This window comes from Urtica dioica, chromosome 5 (assembly GCF_054948205.1).
Source record: "Urtica dioica subsp. dioica isolate 48M chromosome 5, U.dioica_male_clone48M_v1_H2, whole genome shotgun sequence".
NCBI classification, from domain to species: domain Eukaryota; kingdom Viridiplantae; phylum Streptophyta; class Magnoliopsida; order Rosales; family Urticaceae; genus Urtica; species Urtica dioica.
Window position 1 is genome coordinate 34,849,341 of NC_142760.1, and position 16,698 is coordinate 34,866,038.

A 16,698-nucleotide genomic window follows, 5' to 3' on the forward strand; every position below is an offset into this window, starting at 1 on the left:
GTGTTCCATTTGAAAATACCCTCCAAAATAGCCCTCCTAAACTCATTTTATTACGCAATTTATACATACAAATAAGTATTCAACAAACTAAATTAGGAATCGGCGAAAAACTCTAAAAACCAATATCTAAGGATCAAAACCATGGCACAAGAGAATACTTACTTCTCTCCATATAAAATATATTCGGTTGAGGATATCATCAAGACTCTAAAAGTTTCTTTTCCTCCTCGAGCATTTTTTCCTCTTCGAGTATTTCCAACCATTTCAGTCCCAGATCGCACCCCGCTCTCGCCGCTATCTCGAACTGTTCTTTTGCCATCTCTCTTCGATCCTTTTTACGGCTTTCCTCTTCGCGTCTCCATCTTTGGGTAATGGGAGCTTTCTTTGAGCTTAATCTTAGTATGGACTCGGGTATTTCGACGCCTGAGCTTCTTTGATATTAGTTCGATGTAATATTTTTTGGTGCCTGTGAAGTAACCAACGAACAGAAAGAACTAACCTTTGAGAAGAAGAGACCCACATGCTATCGCAGCACCGGCGTGATTCTTCATGTTTTCGAAAGGGATTGTGAGTCAACAAAAAAATTCAAATTACACTAACTTTGAGCTTGGAACATTTGTAAATTACATGGTCGGTAAAGCCGTTTCAGATTTGAAACCATACTAATTCTTGCTAGGTGTAATCAGAGAGGTTTTGGAGAGAAGAGGTTGTGTATTTCTCATTCACGTAATGGGTATTTATACAAGTTAGACAAGAAACGTAAAGGAAAGAAATGAATTACAATAATTACATAATATTCTATTCTAATAACTATCCAATATTCTATAATAACTACCCAATATTATGTTCACATTCTAACACTCCCCCTCAAGCTGGAGCATATATGTTAATCATGCCCAGCTTGTTACAAAAATATTCGACCCGAACCCCATTAAGAGCCTTCGTGAAAATGTCTCCTATTTGATCGCCTGTCTTTACATATGAGGTGGAAATCAAGCCTTGTTGAATCTTCTCGCGAACAAAGTGACAGTCGATCTCAATATGTTTTGTTCTCTCGTGGAAAACTGGGTTGGATGCGATATGGATGGCAGCTTGGTTGTCGCACCATAATGTTGCTGGCAAAGTGACGTTGAAGCTTAATTCAGTCAATAGCTGTTGTATCCACATTATCTCGCATGTTCCTTGGGCCATCGCTCTGTATTCCGACTCCGCACTTGATCTTGATACGACATGTTGCTTCTTGCTCTTCCATGAGACCAAGTTTCCTCCAAAAAATACGCAATATCCAGTAGTTGATCTTCTGTCTATCTTGGACCCTCCATAGTCTGCATCTGTGAAGCATTCAATCCGATTGTGACCATGATTTGAGTATAGGATTCCACGTCCTGGTGCTCCTTTCAAGTAACACAAGATCTGTTCCAATGCTGCCCAATGATCAACTGTCGGAGATGCCAAGAATTGACTTACTATGCTGACGGAGTATGCAATGTCTGGACGAGTAACGGTGAGGTAGTTCAACTTGCCGACCAATCTTCTATATCTTTCAGGATCATCCATTGGTTCTCCCTCCTTAGTAAGCTGTATGTTGGGAGTCATTGGGGCACTGCATGTTCTGGCACCTAATTTTCCTGTTTCGGAAAGCAAATCAAGTACATACTTCCTTTGCGATAAGTATATACCTTTTTTGCTTCTCGATACTTCAACACCCAAGAAGTATTTTAGCGTGCCCAAGTCTTTTGTTTGGAACTGAGTGTGGAGGAATGCTTTGAGAGACGAAATGCCGGTAGTATCACTCCCTGTAATTACTATGTCGTCAACGTAAACAACTAGGAGAATGACACCATCTCTTGTGCTCCTGAAAAATACAGAGTGGTCAGATTTGCTCTTTCGAAGCCCAAACTCTTCAAGGGCATGGCTAAACCTTCCGAACCAAGCACGAGGGCTTTGTTTCAGCCCATACAACGCTTTTCGAAGACGGCAGACACGGCCACACTCCCCCTGAGCAACAAAACCAGGAGGTTGCTCCATATACACTTCTTCATGTAGGTCGCCGTGTAGAAAAGCATTTTTTATGTCAAGTTGGTGAAGGTGCCAGTCATGAGTTGCTGCCAAGGAGATGAAGAGTCGGATGGATGTCAACTTGGCAACAGGAGAGAAAGTATCGGAATAGTCAACGCCGTATGTCTGGGCAAAGCCTTTAGCGACTAAGCGGGCCTTCAATCGAGCAATCGTGCCATCTGGATTCATTTTGACCGTAAAGACCCATTTACATCCAATTGCCCGTTTCCCTGAAGGAAGAGTAACCAACTCCCAAGTACCATTGTCATCTAAGGCATTCATTTCCTCTGTCATTGCTTTCTGCCAACCTGGATGATCTAATGCCTCACGAACAGTTTTAGGAATGGTGATAGAGTCGAGGGATGAAACAAAGGCATATGAGGAGGATGACAAAAGATTATATGAGATAGATGAAGAGATGGGGTAAGTACACTGTCGTTTACCTTTGCGTAATGCAATGGGAAGATCTTCGATTGGAGGTGGATCTGATGACGAAGGACCCGGTGTAGGACATGTCTCTGGAGGATCAATGAGCGTGTGTGGTACCGGACGGATACGACGAGTGTAGATCTTGATCGGAGGAGGAGGAGGTGCAACGCTAGGAGCAGGTTCAATGGTGTCTGTGGAGTCAAGTGCTATGGTGTCTGTGGAGTCAGGTGCTATGGTGTCTGTGGAGTCGGGTGCTAAAGGAGGTGATACTTGTGAGGGAGATGGAACGTCTGGTGAAGTAATGGAATAGACTAAAAGATCATCGTCCTCGGGAGGTGGCAAGGTTGATTTCTCAGATGTGAAGTATGGTAAGTGTTCTAGAAAGGTGACATCGATAGACACAAGATACCTTTGAAGACTAGGACAGTAACATCGATACCCTTTTTGAAGACGAGAGTATCCCAAAAACACACATTTTAAGGATTTTGGATCTAACTTTGTAAGACCTGGACGAACATCCCGAACAAAACATGTACTACCGAAGATTTTTTGTTTAACGGGAAACAAAGGCTTTTGAGGGAATAATGTTTTGTAAGGAATCGCACCTTGAAGAACAGATGATGGCATACGGTTGATAAGAAAACACGCAGTAGAGATGGCATCAGCCCAAAAACACTTTGGAACACCTGTTTGAAATAGCAAAGCTCGTGCAGTTTCAAGAAGGTGTCGATTTTTGCGTTCAGCAACTCCATTTTGGGACGGAGTATCAACACATGAAGTTTCATGAAGCATGCCATGTTGGGTCATGTAATTTTGAAATTGACTAGACATGTACTCTTTGGCATTATCACTACGGAAGGTGCGAATAGAGATATTGAATTGAGTACGAATCTCAGTACAAAAAGAGCAAAATAATGAGAATAATTCAGAACGCGTTTTCATTAAAAATAACCAAGTTACACGAGAAAAATCATCCACAAAAGTGACGAAGTATCGAAAACCTGGTTTGGACGTAATAGGACATGGACCCCAAACATCTGAATGAACTAATTCAAACGGAGCGCTAGATCGTTTATTGATCCTAGGGCTAGAACTAAGGCGATGATGTTTAGCAAACTGACACGACTCACAATCTAAAGTCGAAATTGAGCGAAATTGAGGACAAAGAAGCTTGAGAAGAGGAAGGGAAGGGTGACCTAAACGACAATGTTCTTCAAGGGCAGACGTGGTGCTGGAACAAGCAATGGATTTGGGTGTGTCGAGAATGTAGAGGCCTCCAGATTCATGTCCTTTACCAATAGTCCGTTTCGTCATGAGATCCTGAAAAACACACGAGTTTGGGAAAAATGAGATTGAGCAATTTAACGTTTTTGTGAGTTGGCTAACAGACGAGATTAAATGATAGGTTGGGTAAGTGCAAGACTTGCGATAGCGTCAAAGAAGAAGTGGGTGTGATAGTGCCAGAACCAATAACATTGGAAGGGGATCCATCGGCTAAGGTAACCGTGGAAGCGGAAGCATGAGGTGTAAGGGTGGAGAAAAGTTTTGAATTACCTGTCATATGATCTGTGGCACCAGAATCAATGACCCATTTGGAGGATGAGGAAAGAAGACACGCACTCGGGTTACCTGATTCGGCAATGGCAGCGACAGAGGGTTTTGAAGTCCTTAGTGATTCTTGATACTCGACAAATTTGGCATACTCATCAGCAGGGACACGAACCAAATTGTTGTCGGAGGATGCAGCATGAGCAGATGGGTTCTTTTGATTCTTGTACTGAAGCTTTCGGCACTCTTGGATCGTATGACCTGGTTTCTTGCAGTAGTTACAAGTGACTGCGGCAGTGTCTGTTGGACGAGACTCTGAATTCCTTGGGGCTCCAGGTTTGTAATAGGCGGGGCGGCTTGAGCTATGTGTGTTTCGGGATAGTAAAGCTCCAGTGACAGGATTAGACGGGGCTCCCTCTGTGCGAAGAACGCGGCTGAACACCTCTTGGAGAGAGGAAATGTCGGAACCAGAGATTATCTGAGATCTTGCAGTGTCAAAGGTTGAAGGCAGTCCCGCAAGAAAACTCATAATGGCCATTTGCTCACGCTGTTGCTGCTGAACTTTCACATCGGCACTGAAGGGCAGCAACATGTTGAGCTCTTCATAGATCTTCTTGAACTCCATAAAATAGGTGGTGAGAGATTGATCCTGTTTTTCAGCCCTGTAGAAGGCTTTGCATACATCGAACATGCGAGAGAGATTCCCTTTTCCAGAATAAAGGAAATCCAAATAGTCCATTAATTCTTTGACGAACTCGCAGTGATTAACAAGACCAATTACCTCACTACCAATGGAGTTACGGATTTGGAGGAAAAGGCGAGCATCTTCCCGAAGCCATGCTTGCTTTGACTCGTCACTTGGAGCTGTATCGGTTAGATGATCATCTTTGTCGATACTTCGAAGGAATAACCGGATGGTTTTGCTCCAATCGAGGTAATTAGAACCACTCAACTTGTGGTCGGTGATCTTCGAGAGGATCGGCATGATTTCCGGTACACCAACAGCCTTTATCTCAGCCATGTCGTTTTAGAAAGAGTGAGCAGCTAGACGGAACGTCGAAGAGATGAACCTGAGAATTTTTTTTTTTTTTTTTTTTTTTTTTTTTTTTTTTTTGCGGCAGCGGCGGCGGCGGCGCGTGGGTTGGCGGAATGAACAGGTTTTGGCACAGAATTGATCGGAATTGAGTTTCTGAATGGTCTGGGTAAGTGGTGAGTGTAAGGGATCGATGGATTTAGATGATAATGATGAAAAGATTTCGGAGGCTTAGAAGATTTTCTGAAAAAAAAATCTGAAACCCTAATCTGGTGGTTTAGGGCAGATTAATCTCGAACCCAGGTAATGGGATGTTTGATTTCGAATTTTTGGGAATTTTCGGATGGCTCTGATACCATGTAATCAGAGAGGTTTTGGAGAGAAGAGGTTGTGTATTTCTCATTCACGTAATGGGTATTTATACAAGTTAGACAAGAAACGTAAAGGAAAGAAATGAATTACAATAATTACATAATATTCTATTCTAATAACTATCCAATATTCTATAAGAACAAACTAAGCTACTGTAGTTCTCGTGTAAGTTAATCGATTATATATTCTTACCTAGGATCATAAATAGGGGCGATGAACAGGTACGTACATTCGGTAATTATCATTTTTATTTGAACTTAGTTAACCCAAATCCTGTAATTACTTCCACTAATCAGGGAGTTTTGACAACGAAAAGCTATCCCAGCAAGATCTCGCGAATAACAAGTTTGTGAATTACATGGTCGGTAAAGCCGTTTCAAATTTGAAACCATACCAATTCTTGCTAGGTAACAAACTAAGCAACTGTAGTTTTCGTGTAAGTTAATCGATTATATATTCTTTCCTCGGATCATAAATAGGGGCGATAAACAGGTACGTATTTCGATTATTATCATTTTTATTTGAGACCGGGTTCGGAACTTATAACAAGTTCCAAAAGCGCTTACCTGACTTACTGTTATTTCGTCCAACTCTCCCAAAAGCTCAAGCTAGTGTAATGTGAGGTGGGCTAATTTTTAATTTATTCATTTTAAATAACCGTGGGTATCACTATCCCCCGATTATTTAGTGGTCTCGAGACCTAACTCCTAGTGGCCCCGAATATTTTAGCCTACGCGGAATCGAACTTGAAGACCGTGGACCAACATTTAAATTTATTTTTTATATTTAAAAAACTGCAAAACTCTATCCTTCTTTTCCAAACCTTTGAAGCCATAAAAGTAACGAACCTTCAATGACGCCTTATGAAAATACGATACAGCCATGGCCACGTCTTTAGGCACCCAGTCTCCCGCCAAATACATGACGCCTAAAAGATAAAGTGCATCTGGTTGCAGCTACGAAAAAATAAGTACGGAAAAGCTTCGTCAAGTTTCAAAAAGGCGTTTTTTTTAAACCATCACAAAAAAAAATTACGTCTTCACGCCGATGTACATACTTGTTCAGCGGCCTTCTTGATATAGTACATAGCTTGTTGATCCCTCTTGGCATGGGGTATCTGTTGAAACCCAAAAAAGAAACAGTGAGCGCCGAAACGGAACAAAGCATGTATAGCTTATCTCCTCGCACGATAAAAGAGAATAGGTAGGGAAAAAAATGAAACGAACCTCCTTTCTAATCCAACAACCGACTTCATATTGCGCATCTTTGAAACCCATATTTGCAGCTTCTGCAAGCAACGCAGCTCCTCTGTTGGAATCGAAGTATATCACCGGTAGTTAAAACTTAGAAGTAAACAGATACATATATAAAGCAACTGGCTCCAATTAATCCCAAAACGAGTAAACAATGTTCATAAGCAATTTACTAAAAAATATATTTCTGATGCAGATTGCAATGTATGAGTAATTCTTTTTTTTGGTCCATTAGATATATAGCCATATTAACAGTTTCACATTTCTATATAACCAACATTTCGTAAATCTTAGGTAAAAAGCAACGTCCATGTATTTACACATGTAAATTGACGTAAATACCCCACCATTTTATTTCAATGAAAGGGCAAACCAGGAATGACACGTCCTCGTTATGGCTATTTACCTAAGATTTACGAAACGTTGGCTATATAGCAATCTCAAACGTTTTAGTTGGCTAGTTACCTAATTTTTTGTTCTTTTTTAGGCTATTAAACGATTACTACTAGAAAAAATATGAAGCTTTGGTGAAGCAAGTACAATGGGCAGAGCTATTCGTCGACAAGGGTTGGCCGAGAGCTTTCAAAAGGGTCGGGCCGGCTGCCCGCTGAATGCCCTGGGCTAGACTTGGGGAGAGGTTTATATTTTTTTCATATCAAATGTTAACTTATTATTAATAAACGAAAAAGAGCCCAAAAAAATTTAGTGCCTAGCTCCGCCACCAAGCAAACATACAAAATCCTTGGTTTAGCATATCTACCGAACAACCGATTTCCCTTTTGGCTTGGATGAGCTGAGATAGGTCATAGGTAAATTGACAGCCAGCTTTCGAGCTCTAAAACCTTTCGGACAAATGATATATCCAGGCTAATCAGATTGTTTCTTTTACATTCCTCAACTAGTAACAGAATCAAATATATGAGAGTACTTACACTGCCTTACAAGCGAGAGGGGTATCTTCATATCTCATATGCAACCTTCCCAACCAATATCTCGCGTGCACATTCGTGCTGTCCGCCGATAAAGCCAACTCGAAATTCTCTCTCGCAGCCTGATTTTCACACGAAAAACTGACAATTTGACATATCTCAAAATAGATTCAATTCGAGCTCTTTCTTTCACCAATTTAAGATCAATCGCGACCAATACACAGACAGTTAATCATGGACCACTAAAAATTCAACACAACAATGAATCTCAAATGCTACACATAATAAACATAATAATGTCATTGTTCAAAAAATAAAATTAATGATTGTCTAAACCAAAATTAGTTACTTGCAACCTTTTGGAAATCTACTAAACACATTGCTGCTATTATTACTTCCTTCGCTGTAAGATTAAAAGCTTACGAAGTTGAAAATTTATCGAACCTCATAATATTTCTATCTAAAATCTTGAAATGCCAAAAAATTCAACACAACGATGAATCTCAAACGTTACACAAAGTGTAATCAACCCTAAAAAATCATTGTATAAACCAAAATTAGTTACTTATACAACTTTAATAGTTCTATACTTCCCTTGCAGTAATCTTAGAAGCTAACAAAGTTGAAAATTTACCAAACCTCGTCATATTTCTATCTAAAATCATGAAATGAAAAAAAGAACAGAATAAAATGAAATTCAGAATCGAACCATTACCCTAAGAAGAGGAATCAGGCGTTGATCGTGAAGGTCGGCGTAGTCAATGACTCGGTCAACTTCTTGTAAAGCACTCCAACCTCTGCCTAGGTACTCCATGGATTTCTTGTTCCTACTGTGAACCTCTCTCTGGAAATAAAAATGGAGCGAAAAGCGTCAAATTGTGATCGTAAGGGAGTGTGAATCGGAAAATTAGGACGAATTTTAAACCTTTTGGTTGAATTGAAGCAGAACATTTGTGCTTCGTCTTTGAGTGGCCTTTGCGAAGATTTTGCCAAGCATTTTTTTTTTCTTCCCCTGCGTGAAATTAGGAGCCTGAATTTTTATTCTTTCGTAAAAATAAAAAAAATACTATGAATATGACGATGGGCCAAATATGTGAATCGGCTTTAATGGGATGGGCCGTATTTGGAAGGCTGTATGTTTTTTTTTTTTTTTTTTTTTTTATCTTCGAAAAACTACATAAATAACTTAAAAAGTCATTTTCATATCTTACTCATATTTTCAAAATATTTCAGTAGTAACCATTTACCTTTTCAGGACAAAAATACCCTCATGTTTCAAAAATATATTCAACATTTATTGAAATCTTATCAATAGTTATTGAAATCTGATTAACAATTACTAAAATTTGGTCAGTAATTATTGTAATTTGATTAACGGTTATTGAAATTTGGTTAAAAATTATTAAAATCTGGTTCAAAATATTTGTATATTAAAATCTGGTTAACAGTTATTGAAATCTGGTTAGAGATTATTGAAAATGAAAACTTCAAAAATTAAACCGATTGTTCGTGAAAACTAAAAAATTCAGTGACTAATGTTGAAAAAAATTACGGAAAATAGCTTCGTTCGACTATTTCCACTTTTTTCTTTTCTTTTTTTGGAAATGCTATTGTGGAGGGTTTTGAGGAGAATGAGACTCGAGCCTACCTAGTCAATGGTGATCGATTTTTTTCACATATTTCAATGAGTTTTCATATATATTTTATACACTATCTCCTGCATCTTGATGAAAAAAAAATTGTATTTGATTTTGTTCAATAGTTTTGACTTTTGAAGCACTTCTATGCAATCTGATATTCATTTCGACGTCCTTGTTAAATTCTATATAAAAAAATCATGGTTTAATCATACGTTGTTAAGAAGAAAAACAAAGCGATCTTGTTTACTTCTTCGATATAATTCGATGTACAATTAGATAGCCATATTAAATACATTTAAAAAATGGTTTATGTCGACCGACTGTCATTCCCGCCAATCTCGGTCTCACATCCTAGTGAGGGATTGTTAATTGTGGTTGAAAGATATTTTCATCCCTACTCCTAGCTCTAGGAACCTGATAGATGTTTGGATTTGAAATTTTGATGGTGAAAAGAGGGGTGCTATTTGTGTTCTCTTTAGGTTGTTTTAGTTTGGTTTACATTTAAAATAGTTGAAATAGCATTCAATAGCCATTTTTTGTAATTTTTTTAATATTAGCCGCTGAACTTTTTATTTTTATTTTTTATAAATAAACGTTTTAATTTTTGAAGTGTTCATTATGCCCATAATATCTGTTAATCAGATTTCAATAACTGTTAATCATATTTCAATAACTGCTAACCATATTTTAATAGTTGTTCATCAGGGTAACCAGATTTCAATATACCAATATTTTTAACCATATTTCAATAACTGTTTACTAGATTTCAATAACTGTTAACCAGATTTCAATAATTGTTGACCAGATTTTGAATACAAGGGTATTTTGGTCCGCGGAAAAGAGAAACAGTTATTGCCGAAATGTTTTGAAAACACGAGTGAAATATGAAAAGTGGCGCACGTTTTAGACTAGTTATGTAATTTTTCCTTTAGAATATGCAGTTTGTGTTTCCCCAAATAACTCAATTAATAGGCAGGAATTATTTGGAAAAAGTTGTCAATTTGATTGTAGTTAATAGAATCAATGGCTAATTAACTATAATTAATTGAACGTAGATTATTATGCAAACTTAATTTTTTTATATAGTGATATAGTTATAGAACCCTTTTTTTTTTAAATATCATATTAGCTTTGTCTAATTTAGTTTACTCTCATATTTTTTTAGTTAGCTCTCATTTTTTTAGGGTAATTTTGCTAAATAGCTAGTTTAATGTACTAGATTTGGAAAATAGTCGAGATTTATCTAAAATTAGTGAAATAGCTCAAATGTGCAATAACCATATTTTAAAAAAAATGGCCATAGAATCAATGTTTTTTTAAACTAATAAATCTCTTATGATAATCGTTAAAAAATTTAATCTTGGTGTCAAAACAAATTTGATAATATAATTTTAGTTACTTTGCCAAAAATTTGAAATTTTAACTATTTTGATAATCAATTAGTTTCAAATGACTATTTGATATAATTTTTTATTTTTATTTTCAAGAATTTGTTTTACTCATAGTTAATTAATTTACTGTGGACATACTGGAAATTTTTTTTAATAAAATGATTTTTTTTTTTTATAAAAAAATAGTAGACTGTTGGACTACAATTCTAGTTGTCTTGTCCCATTTTATTTTTCTAAACGAAATGTCTGATTTCAGATCGGATCTCAATGTTAAAAAGAATGTTAAAAATACATCTTCTCCTTTTGGCCGTAAACCGAGTGAAGTCATTGTGGACATACAGGACAATTTTTTTAATAAAATGATTTTTTTTTTATAAAAAAATAGTAGACTGATGGACTACAATTCTAGTTGTCTTGTCCCATTTTATTTTTCTAAACGAAATGTCTGATTTCAGATCGGATCTCAATGTTAAAAAGAATGTTAAAAATACATCTTCTCCTTTTGGCCGTAAACCGAGTGAAGTCATTACTTGACAACGATAGTTTAAGTTATAAGTAGCAATCAGATTGATTGAAACTCTTAGAGCGAATTTTACATTCCACGTGGCATCAGAAATTCATTCTTAACGTCTCAAAGGTCACTTTCAGAAAAAGGAAAAAACATTCGATAGAGAAAAGGAGTAGATTCCAAGTTCCAACCGTGAATGCACTTGAAAAAAAGATTGAGATTTTCACCTTTTTTATATAATAAATCTCCCTAAAAAGTCATTAATAAAGAACCACAATGAAGCCAAAGAAAAAAAGCAAACTATAGATGACGAGTTCGTTAATAATTCGGCAAAACTTAGGTGAATAATATAGCTATTCCATCACACATATCTTATACAAGCTCACCTCGTGTGTGTGTGTATATATATATATATATATATATATATATATATATTTAGTGTTTTGACTCAAATTCTTTGTTTATTAGGGGTATTTTTACTTGCGGAGTTGTTTTTTTTTTTTTTTTCTCAAAACATTTTTTTTAAGGCAGCTTTGCTGCAGTGGAGATTGAACCCACGACCTCCACACATGAAGTGGTGTGGAATTACCACTAGACTATCTTAGGTACCACTTCTCAAAACATTTTTAAAGCTTCATGTTTTTAAATGACATCGGTTGAGATTGAACCCACAATTTCTTCATTGGAGGTGACGTAAAATTATCATTAAATTAAATTAGGTATAATTTCAACACTTTAAATTAAATTTATTTAGCTCAATTATAAATCAAATATTCATTAGATGAGTTCAAGTCACGAAAAAAAAACATAATCAAATAATAATTTCGAGCATAACAATGGAATGCACCAAAAAAATTAAATGAAAGTGATTTTTGATGGAAAAAAAAAACTTCTTACACTTGACTCTTGAGCACAATTCGGGGTAAATAATTTTTTTCACCCATTTATTTTTGAATAACAATAATAATTAAACTTATTTAATCTTTTTTTAATAAATAAAGAAATAAGGTCTTAGTAGCTAAATTGTGAATTGAAACAAATTAACTTGGAGGAAGTCTCAAGTTATCGACATAGACTGTGTCAAATTTTATCAGTTTTGCTTATAAACTTAAAATCTGGTTAATTTGTTAGAATATATTTTTTTCTTCTTAAAACTTATTATTTTCCAAACATTTAATTTTTTAATATTATTTTGTAAACTAGAAGGGCAAATCCGTCATCACGGCGAAATACCGGGACCCTAACCATGGGTCCATGATTACGAACAAAAATTATATAAATATGAGAGAATCTCCCAAGCTTTTGGCTTTGAAACGACCATCTACACCAAGAAACGTTCTAAAAATCTAAATTAAATACAATAATAAATAAATAAATCAAAATTAGAGAGGAAAAAAATATCATACAACAGCCATGGGAGCTGTGAGTGTATGGAACGCCATGAAAGTAGCAGAGGAAGCTTCGGAGAAATCAACGTCTCAGATCCACCACTCGTCGCTCTCGGTCGACCCTTCCTTGTCTCTCCCTCTAGTCACACCTCGCGTCATGTCAGTTTCTCTCTCTCTCTCTCTCTCTCTCTCTCTCTCTCTCTCTCTCTCTCTCGAGCAGTGACTTTGTGTTCGGATTTCGATTACTTAGGGTTTTGTTGTTTCGATGGAGATTTTTCAGTTCGTTCGCGAGGAATTAAAATGATACGTGGGAAGGAGCTAAGTATAGCTTATTGATTGCTTTAGAAATAGCAAGATCCGAACTCCGTGTCTATTTATGTATTGCTGTACTTTGATTTAGCTGTAAATTTATCAATGGTTGTGTGTGTAGAGAGAGAGAGAGAGATTTTGGTACGCATTTCTCTGTGTAACAAATTAGGTTGAACTTGGTTTTGCAGCGAGTTATGCAAGGATTTGTTTGAACAATGGTCTAAGCTTGACAATTCACGCTTCTCTGTTGAGACTGTCTCTGGTGGCATCACAAATTTATGTGAGTTTCTCTTTGGTTTAGTTGTGTGGTAGAGTACATAAATCATATAAGGAAAGGAAAAATAAACTGTGTTTCTCACAAGGAGTTTAATTTGCTGCAGTGTTGAAAGTTTCTGTGGCGGAAGAGAATGGAAATGATGTGGCTGTAACGGTTCGGCTATATGGACCTAACACCGATTATGTTATCAATCGGGAACGTGAATTGCAGGTAATATGATTAAGCTTTGTAGTTTGGTGGTTTTGTAGACATTTAGTTGTTGATATATGTTTGGAATCTGTATTAGGAAAGTCTCGAGTTAGCGTTTGAGATTTAATAATGATAATAAATTAATAAACTTCCTATTCCATACATTGAAACTTGATAGTTAGTTGTGTGCATCAGAGGACCAAAGCATTCTTGAATCGTTCCAAAGCCCAAGCCGGGAGTTAAGTCTTAATCATTGCCTAAGTAAAGCTAGGATCAGAGAGTGTTTTATGTGAAGATGAAATTATTATTATTATTATTATTATTTTAATGAAATATGCTAGTACTGTTTAGCTAATGGCTATAGTTTTCAGATTCTTTCATTTTAAAATGTCATTGCCTTTTTTCCTTGCATGCGTTGTGTTGCAATTACTCCATGTATATAAATATAAATTTTGTTTAGGCCATCAAATACCTCTCGGCTGCAGGGTTCGGTGCTGTTTTGCTTGCTGTTTTCAGCAATGGCATGGTCCAATCTTTCATCAATGCTCGAACACTTACTCCTTTAGGTAAGGACTTTCTGTCTCGAAAACTTTAATGGCCTCTTTTCTTTTTGGTGAGAAATTTAAATGTTCATGTCATCTGAGCAAGCTTCTTATTGGGAACTTAATTTATCTATTTGTTTCCTGTATCGGGAACCTAATTAAAGAGCAATTAGGTTGATTTAATTCCACGAACTGATTCTTGTTTTATCCTTAAATCACCACGTTTTTGGGAAATGAATATAAACAAAATCACGGCACAGTGGTTATTTAACACTCCCAGGACTTGTATTTGAAACAACCCTTTGTGTGATTTAGTACGATTGATGGATCAACTTTTTTTTTATTATATAAATTATTGGTCGATTTATAGCGAATCATTGAGAGGTGATACCAGGCGTAGCACCTGTCCAGTAACATGATTTCATCTTGGTGAATTGGGAGCTCTCGAACAAAATGATTTCATTTCTACCCTGCTTTTCCAGACATGAATAATCCAAAGTTAGCTGCTGAAATAGCCAAGCAACTCCGAGACTTTCATCAAGTTGAAGTTCCAGGTTCAAAGGAGCCCCAATTGTGGAATGACATGCTAAAGTTCTTTGAGAAAGGTATTTTTTTAAAACAAAAGATTCACTTGCCCCTTTTTACATTTGATACACTCTTTAGTGGGTACAATTTTCTTATGGATGCGTTGCTTTCTTTTTCCGTAGCATCCAATCTTAAATTTGATGATGGCGAAAAGCAAAGAATATATGAAACCATTTCTTTTAAGGAGGTCCATAAGGAAATCATCGAGCTCAAGGTATTAGTCCATCAACTCAGAGCTTGCTCGCCTCTTCATTGTAATCATAATCCTCTTCGTTTACATTTACGATGTCAGGGTGAATATATGGTTCTATTTTTCCGCACAACATAGCATAGGAATCAGTCCCAATGAGAAACACTCGGTAAATTAGATTACAGATTATTGTGAACAGTCATTTACATTAGATTTTCCACTCCAGAACCAAATCGAAGGCCCATTGTTGATGTTTCTGCGAATAATTAATCTCACGAGAGAGGGATTTGTCATTGCAAATATAAGTTAATATGAGGGAGAGAAAAAAAAAATTGTAAAATGGATGTTGGTCGGAGACAGAAATCTTATCGGTGGTTTACAGTTACATTTTTCCTTCCACTTCAACTTATACACTTATAAACCCTCATGTAAGGCTTAAACAACATCATATAATTTACACTTATATGTTTCGTGATGGATAAACAGAAATCTTATCAGTGGTTTGCAGTTACATTTTTCCTTTCACTTCAACTTATACACTTATAAACCCTCATGTAAGGCTTAAACAACTTATCATATAATTTACACTTATATTTTTCGTGATGGATAAACAGGATCTGACGGATGGTCTTAGTGCTCCTGTTGTTTTCTCTCACAATGATTTACTCTCCGGAAATATAATGGTCAACGAGGAAGAAGGTATTACAGGAACACATCCACTTAGTTACATTATTTTCAAGCATTTGGTGAATGATGTACTTGTTTCCTATATTAAAGGGTCTTGAATACGAAGAGAGAATCTTAGTGGCCTATGGTTCATCTTGAATGAACCTTAAGCTGGTTTTGGGAGTTTGTTGTTTCGGGATCTTAATAAAGCCATCGCTTGAGTTTTATTCCGGCCATTTATATTCGATCACCAAGGTAATTTAGGAATCTATATTCTCGAAACCTGGTTGAATCGAAAAGGGACTTGAATTGTCCCCCACCGTATGTAGATGTGTACTAAAACGTGCTTAAATCTATAGATGTAGTATTATGCGTGTTATTTTGTTATTTTTTTTCCCTCAACATGTTACAAGTAGCTAACACAATCACTTTTTTTATTGAATATCTAGATAAGCTCTATTTCATTGATTTCGAGTATGGATCGTACAACTATAGAGGCTTTGACATTGGAAATCACTTCAACGAGTATGCAGGCTATGACTGTGACTATAACTTGTAAGTCGACATTCCCTCCTTTCGTACTGTCATCACATCTGACTTTGATGTACAATATTTGATTTGCTCGTTTCTGTCTGAATTCAGATACCCGGACAAGGATGAGCAATTCCATTTCTTCAGGCATTATTTACAACCCAACAATCCGCAAGAGGTATTAAAAAGTGAACAAAATTGAATATTTTTCAAGTAACAAACCGTTTTCATCCTTGGCTTGTTTCACTTTGTGTATTTCTAAACAGGCATCTGAAAAAGACCTTGAAAGTCTGTATGTTGAGGCTAATATTTATGCCTTGGCTTCACACTTATACTGGGCTTTATGGGGAATAATTCAGGTGAGTCTATTTCACCAATTCTGTTTCTTCTGATAAAAATGGAACCATAAAAAAAAGTCACTAAAATAAATGAAACCCCTCTTCTGTAGGCAAAAATATCTTCGATCGATTTCGACTATGTCGGATATTTCTTCCTTCGATACAACGAATACAAGAAGCAAAAGGAGAAGTACTTCTCGATGGCGATTTCTTACCTCTCGAAATCTGGGTCGGCCTAAACCTCTCTGTTCGACATGTAATATACAATAAATTTCGTTATCCTTTTTTCACCTGTAAAATTCTTTTGTCGTCTCTCCGTAATTTTCTATTTATAGAAATTTAAGAGAGCTCTAAACAAATAAGTGGCGTCGTGGAACCTGAAGTTGTTGCGATGTGGTTCAATAACATTTTGTATTTGGTCTATTTTTTCCACGTTATTGCCAGGGTGCTTTTGGTTCTTTAAAACAATACTGTGCTTAAAACTTCCTTTTGTGTTTTGTATTTACAAAAAAAAAACGTATG

The 16,698-nt window shown here is 36.4% G+C and overlaps 2 protein-coding genes across 2 annotated transcripts; one reads left to right on the plus strand and one right to left on the minus strand.

Moving 5' to 3' along the window:
- Nucleotides 1-8: 8 nt before the first annotated feature.
- On the minus strand, nt 9-8,684 carry LOC149398079 (binding protein). The gene is made up of 8 exons (XM_089615754.1): nt 8,548-8,684; nt 8,338-8,466; nt 7,626-7,744; nt 6,667-6,748; nt 6,498-6,557; nt 6,289-6,396; nt 500-545; nt 9-423 (listed from the first exon to the last, which is right to left on the minus strand). Exons 1-8 carry the CDS (start codon nt 8,617-8,619, stop codon nt 200-202), a joined length of 840 nt encoding a protein of 279 aa, XP_089471880.1. The 5' UTR covers nt 8,620-8,684; the 3' UTR covers nt 9-199.
- A 3,787-nt stretch (nt 8,685-12,471) lies between these two features.
- Nucleotides 12,472-16,613, plus strand: EMB1187 (Protein kinase superfamily protein). The gene is made up of 11 exons (XM_089614846.1): nt 12,472-12,708; nt 13,047-13,138; nt 13,239-13,345; nt 13,785-13,890; nt 14,349-14,471; nt 14,574-14,665; nt 15,256-15,340; nt 15,757-15,862; nt 15,950-16,016; nt 16,105-16,197; nt 16,287-16,613. Exons 1-11 carry the CDS (start codon nt 12,575-12,577, stop codon nt 16,413-16,415), a joined length of 1,134 nt encoding a protein of 377 aa, XP_089470972.1. The 5' UTR covers nt 12,472-12,574; the 3' UTR covers nt 16,416-16,613.
- The last annotated feature ends 85 nt before the right edge of the window (nt 16,614-16,698 follow it).